This window comes from Eutrigla gurnardus (assembly GCF_963514095.1).
Source record: "Eutrigla gurnardus genome assembly, chromosome: 3".
Lineage (NCBI taxonomy): Eukaryota > Metazoa > Chordata > Actinopteri > Perciformes > Triglidae > Eutrigla > Eutrigla gurnardus.
Window position 1 is genome coordinate 16,490,134 of NC_139917.1, and position 6,736 is coordinate 16,496,869.

General features: G+C 37.9%; 1 protein-coding gene across 1 annotated transcript; it reads left to right on the forward strand.

The window, feature by feature from the left end:
* Positions 1 to 769: 769 nt before the first annotated feature.
* LOC311010826 (ependymin-like) lies at positions 770 to 4,539 on the forward strand (the record flags this gene model as incomplete). Its single annotated transcript, XM_084005470.1, has 6 exons — positions 770 to 845; positions 1,235 to 1,269; positions 1,375 to 1,509; positions 2,891 to 3,074; positions 3,588 to 3,675; positions 4,125 to 4,539. 6 exons carry the CDS (start codon positions 770 to 772, stop codon positions 4,273 to 4,275), a joined length of 669 nt encoding a protein of 222 aa, XP_083861596.1. The 3' UTR covers positions 4,276 to 4,539.
* Positions 4,540 to 6,736: the final 2,197 nt, after the last annotated feature.

Here is a 6,736-nt window from a genome sequence, read left to right on the forward strand (position 1 = left end):
TATTCTATAATTATTACAGTTGGCAATGAAAGGATGTGATAAAGCAATAGCTAAAAATAAAACCAGACAAGACCAAAATGTTGATGAAATAACCCAAAAGTAAGGAGGAATGCACTCTACCATTCACTGGTACTTCAGATGAATGCAACCTTGATGTCTGAGAAAAAAAGCAGGCGGACTTATTCTGTGCACCATGGAAAAATTCACAGCTGCATTCACAACACTGGAGCTGTAGACTTTACTGGACAGTTTCAATAAAGGAAGCTTTCTAGCTGCTATCATTATTGCTATCATATTTAATGTATTTATGCATTTGAACAAAAAAATAATAATAATATAATGAACCGCAATTATATTGGCTAGCATAATTTTGACATGAAATTTTCATCCCATGCCTAATGTGTGTGTGTGTGTGTGTGTGTGTGTGCGTGTGCATTTAGAGTGATAATCACGAGGTACAACAGCTAACAATGCACTCAGATATAATATCTCCAGAATATCTGATGAGCTCGGTGCTTGAACATGAAACACTGAAATGTGATGCATCGCCTAATCTTATCAATGGTCTCACCAACTTTTACGAAGCAGGGCTGTTAACCAGCTGGTCATATTTTCCCTCGTGGAGGCAGCCAAAAAGAATACAGAGGGGGGTTGGACCGCATGGCGTGAGAGCGACCCGCTGTGAGCTGGTATATATGGGGGTGCGGGCTCTCTCCTGAGACCAGAACGCTCACAGTTTCACCTCCTCTGGCTACGAAAGCGTCACAACATGAAATTCATCAGTGTGCTGTCCTGCCTCAGCCTGGCGTTGGTTGCTGCTACCGCCCAGGCACCAAAGCCCTGCGGTGAGTAGAGACACCCCACATGGTGACCATTTGTACATGACAGATACAAATAAAGTGGCTGTAAGATGAGCATCAAAAGAAAGAAAAACAGCATTAATAATTGACAAGGCATTGTAATACTGTTGCCTGTGACTGTGTTGATAGAATTACTTTTGTGTTTTTTTACATTTATTTTGTATTTACCAGAAAATAAAAATAAGGCTGTTTCTTTATCCTTAATATTATCTGGAATTAAGGGATACAGACGTGCCAGATCTCTAATAAAGACAAACCAGACTGTAAAAGTATTTCTTTGCCAACACAGAGTTTATTTACACATTATGCTTTAGTTCTATCTCATAACTCTAAGAGAACTGACTTCTGAAACACTTTGGCGTTCTCTTCAACAGTTGCTCCTGGGCTGATGAGTGGAGGCTTCACTCTGGTGAGTCTGCTCATACATACAATCCCCACATATAATCTCTCCTGGATCAACCTGTCAACTGATCCGTGTCTTTCCCTTCACTTTCTGCTCTGACTCTTTTTTCAGATGGATGCCAACGGACTCTACATGTCCACAGGATCAATAAGCTATGATGCTTTTGCTCAGAGGATGCGAGTTAAAGACTACGGGCTCGTCAACAATCAGACCTCTTCAATGGACCAACTGATGCTTTTCAAAGAGGTATGTTACCCTGGTTAAATTGTTTCTGGCAATACCTTTCAGGATTTCTATTAATCTAAGTTGTGTTCATTCTGATTTGGCTTTCGACCTTTGCTGTGAGACCACCTTGCATATGGCAGCTTATCTGTCGCCATAACCTAACCGGTACTGTAACAGATTAATTGGCTAACCTGTCATTTCTCTATAATTCTTCGAAATCCCTTTTGCTGTTGCATCATCATATATAATTACTCTTTTTACAATACAATGTCCCATAACCATGAATGGTGGTTTGTAAATATAAGCTACATTCAGAATTTACCCCTAACAATGACAAGTAATAGATGTTGTGAATACATTCAGTATTTTCTCCCAGTTTATGCAAAAACCTTTCATAAATACAATTGTTACACAATGCAAAAGCATATAAAACATGCCAATCAGGTGCTACAGATGTAATATTGTTGTGCAAAGGAAAAAATATATTTCAGGTACATATTTGCATTGATTCTTCTAAAGGAAAACATGACATATTATCAATTCATCTGCTGAATATTCTTCTAATTACATGACTAATTTTACATTGATATGAGGGAAAAGCAGCAATTTCTGAGATTCAAGAGAATAAAAACAGAATATTTTGCTTTTTAAAAAATACATATATTTATTTTCTTGATGAATCTTCTTGCCTGACAATGCATGGAAAGATCACAAATATTAAATTAGTTATTTGCTAGAACAGTAGACATTTTTAACAGTGCCTCGCCGGTTAACATGACATGTTGTCAGGACATGGTCAAAGCATTCACTGACAAATACAACAATGTTTTAACACAATGCAACCAACTTACAGAATTGTGTCTAATATAGGTCCCGTATATCTTCAATTTACCTGCAAAGTATAAAAATAATACTTAAATCTTACAATGGCTACATGTTGGTGTGAAGGCTGGAAGCATACGTTCTTTTACATGTGAACATTCCATTTATTATGATGCGTCCCCTGCTTTTTGGTCATCTAACATCGCATTTTTCAATGTAGAACTTTATTCAAATATCCAAATGTTCAGCTCAGTTAGGACATGTGCGATATCACTTTTACACTTTTAATACTTTCAGAAATGAATACATTTTCAGAATTGTGTCATCTTTTTCGTCATCCAGCATTCACACAGCATTTTTGTCAGAAATGGCTTTTTCTAGTTCTGCATTGTCTCAAGTTTCCCTTCCCCATACTGCCCCCTGCTGATGATTTCCCTGTTACTACCAATTGACAATGACAACAATAAATAAAAACAGCTCTTTGAAATTGACGATAAATTAAAACACTGAAAGAAACTAGTACTCCCTCAGGATTTTCAGAGGAAATGTTGTCATTCTTTGTCTATCTTTGTTCTTTCAGGAAATCTACTATGAGATCAACTGGAGCAAATTTTCTTGCAAGAAGAAACCATTGGATACCAAATTCATTCCCATGCAAGTTCCCTCTGATGCTCAACTGCTGGGTCAGGTTTTCCTGGGCTCTTCTTCCTCCTGGGGAATGGGCGTACTGGCCAACAACTGGTATGGAAGACTCCCACAAAACGGTAAGAGGAGACATTGTATTCTAAATGAAGGAATCTGGTTTTATTAACACTACACCCGAAGGGATGATAGTTCTTGCTCCAGTGTGCTATGTCATCGATTTGCCTGATTCTAGTGCTGTAATGAAAGTGTGTGACTGTGGCCAACAACTTGCTACATGGAACCAACAATCCATAGAAATTACATCTACAATTAGAAAACTACAATTGAAGATCAAAGCTTTAAATTCAAATATGATCTCAGATATCAGACAGAATGTGAAAGAACAATTCATATTTACCACTTACACTCATTTTGAAGCAAATTGCATTGCATGAATGTGTGTTTATTAATAGTCCCTTTTAAAAGTTTTAGGCCACCTAATTTGTCTTTTTTTCCACCTGCCTTTCGTGTTGCAGTTTAGTCTGAATGCCTTTAACCATGCAGACCATTTTAAAAAAAAGAAGGTGACGTTTTTGTGCAGCACAATGTTTATTGATAGACCCTCACATGTGACTCATGCTTCATGCCATCAGGCCAGTATTCGGCCGTCTTCACTGAGATTGGCTGCATCCCTATGACTGTGTCTGTCTACACTCCAGCATCTGGATGGACGACGGTCAGGTGAGAACCTGAGCTGACAAAACCACAGGAGCATAGAAACAGCAAAATAACCAACATCACCATTAAGGCCAATGCAACTATTAATATTAATACTGTATTATTATAATTATACAATATAAAAAAACAAAGTCAATTTAATTATAGAGCAGTCTTTAATATGAACGTTGAGTGCATTACAGAGGGATGACCACAGTGAACAGTCATCTCTTCATGAAGACTATTTAAAAGCTAAAGTAAAGAGATTGGTAATCTAATGGTAAAAAGTCATAACTATTATTATTAAATACTACCGGTATAATTTTATTATTTTCCTGAAGAGTGATACACACTTTGCCATCTGCTGTTCATCGTCAGCTGTTCTTCGTACATGATATATCGTACTTGTTTCATCTGTGATCATCTAACAGTAATGATGATTCTCAAAAAGTACATTTTTGTTTACGTTGCAGCACATACAACTGGGTTTTGGGCAACACAAACCCCATGGACTACAGCCCTCCTTTCTTCTGTGCCAAGTCTAAACTGGAGGAGACAGAGATGCCAGATACCGTCTTCTCTGCCTTGCAGTCTCTGGCCATGCAGTCCAAGGAAGAAGAGTAAACCTCTGAAGAAGCCTCTTGGATGAGACGCGAAACATAATCAAAACTGCTCCGTCAGGGCATCAGAGCTAAATATGATCCAAAAGATTCAGTGACAATCATAATATCTTTGTAGATTAAAACATCTCCAAAGATGTTTTAACCTGTTAATCCACCAGACACCACCGTCTTTTACACTCTTGACATGTAACTCGACACTGTTTGTCATAATGGGGCAAAACCATCACACCTCATTCCTTGGTCTTGCAAGTTAAAGGACCTCATAAGATGGTAGGATAGTAAGAGAAAATCCAGACTTAGATAGTGAAAATTAAAAGTTTCAGTAACAATGTAAGAAGCTGTATTCCTGCTATGTTTCTATTATCTGTCATGCGCTTCAATAAAATTAAAAAATTAAAAGCATTGAGTAACACTGTTTTTATTTGGAGTTGGGTGCTTGAATGAATAAGACAAAATAAATAAAATAATAAAAACATACCAGACAGTTTGTTTCATACTGAGACATGGTGCATACCTGTGGCACTTTATTCTGTGACGTCATCTCTAAATAATTACACCACAGATGACACCAAGCTCAGCCCAATTATATGTCTTCAAAGAGTGAATATACCTTTTTTTAAAAAGAAAGTGTTCATTAGAGGTGCTTTTATTTTGACAAAAAAAGTAATTTATTGCTGTCTCTAACTTCAGTTGATTAGAGTCAAAATAAACAGCATACATCTATATCCTATGGCAGTTCCAGCAGGAAAAACACACTTTTAAATCACTTTAAAATGTAGAACTTTTACTTCCAGGGCAGCATGCTGACCAGTACTGTACAGTACCAAGTACTTTGCGTACCTAAGCCTGAATACATGTCCCATAGATGTTTTTAAAGACTGGACATCCCACTTTGTTATGTTCATAAGAGTTTCTCCTGTTACAGTTAGTTGGATGTTTGTCTGTCCTTAAAATCCCGCTTGTAGAAAACTGCAGTACTTATTGTCCTACAGCAGATGGAGGCAGCATTATTCTTATCTCGGCTGTCCATGCTTTGGTGCACATAATTAAGTTAATCAACCTAGATGAGTTGCTCAACTACCCGAGGAGTTAATACTTAATTCCCCCCCCCCCTTTACAATGACTAAACAATAATCGTGACAATACTTTATGACACATTTTAATGTAAACACAGATAAGCTCCCATCAGGCATGATGCTTCATATAAACTTGTTTTGATGTATTTAACAAACATTATGAAACACTTGCCCTTATGTCTGTTTACAGCAACATTACAGTGAGTCATTAACACAAGTATATATGACCCACAAATGCTACATTGGGGGTTGAAGTAAAGTTTTACCCAAAAGTCAATTTGGGACTTAAATTAAAGCAATTAAACTGGTACCAACGTGATAACACGCTGCTGATTCACTTTGCAAAGTTAAAGTTATCACATGTGAAGGGAATAGTTATCCATTAAACGTATCCTTTGAATCTATTTGAATGGCAGAATCGCTCCACCGGGTCTACTTACAGTGCAGGCTGTCTAACCCACTGAACATCAATAATAAGAGCATCACTGTTTACCACGAGGGATTCTTCACACTTATTCCTCCCTCAGGCATTTGCGAGTCATCTTCCAATTATGAACGTTGAGGTGTTGAGAGGTGGCTGCCTAACCCCACTGTCAAAAACTACTCATCTGTCCGATGTGATTAAAGAGATGAGAAGCTCTGGAAGCTTTACGAGCAATAATAGCCTCGCTACTCTGTTCAATTATCGGTCTAGTAATTATCTTAGCATGCTCGGACTTTGACGTCAGCCCGCACAGGAAGAGACGGATTGTTAACACCCCATTGTGAAAAGGGAATTACAATGTTAAAGTCAGTTTAGCTTCCTATTTTACCAGATTACACTGACACTACATGTTAAAGTGGGAGATGCTGTGTGCCGATTTATACATTTTGTGCCCGACTGCCAGTCAAAGACAAAGTCAGTGGAAAATCAAGGCAATTTCAAACCTTGTTGCCTTAAACGTATCATGTGAATAGGCCTAAAATAAATGTCATTCAGCAACTGAAACTGCTAAAAACGTAAACACAAAGGCGATTTAATTTACAGTGAATCAGTTCTAACTGGCAACGACAAGTGAGGATGATTTTAAACCAACTATAAACTAGGGATGCAGTGGTTCTCAATATAATATTGAACCGTACGGTACGCCATGCACGGTTCAATACGCTCTTGTGAATTGAGGTATTTTCGGTTTTGCAATAAAAATTCACATAATTGCACGTTTCCATCCTTGTATTTCTCTCTGAATTGGCTATGTTGGAGCTTTAGAGGAGCACTTGAACGCAGCATGTGTTCATGTGCTGCGATGGGGAAACGCCTCCCTGCTGAGAAAATATCCAATGTCCTGGAAGCAGGACGGCTGAGCAGGTAACACCATCAGTTAAAAAACAGTTGTCTCTCGTTGA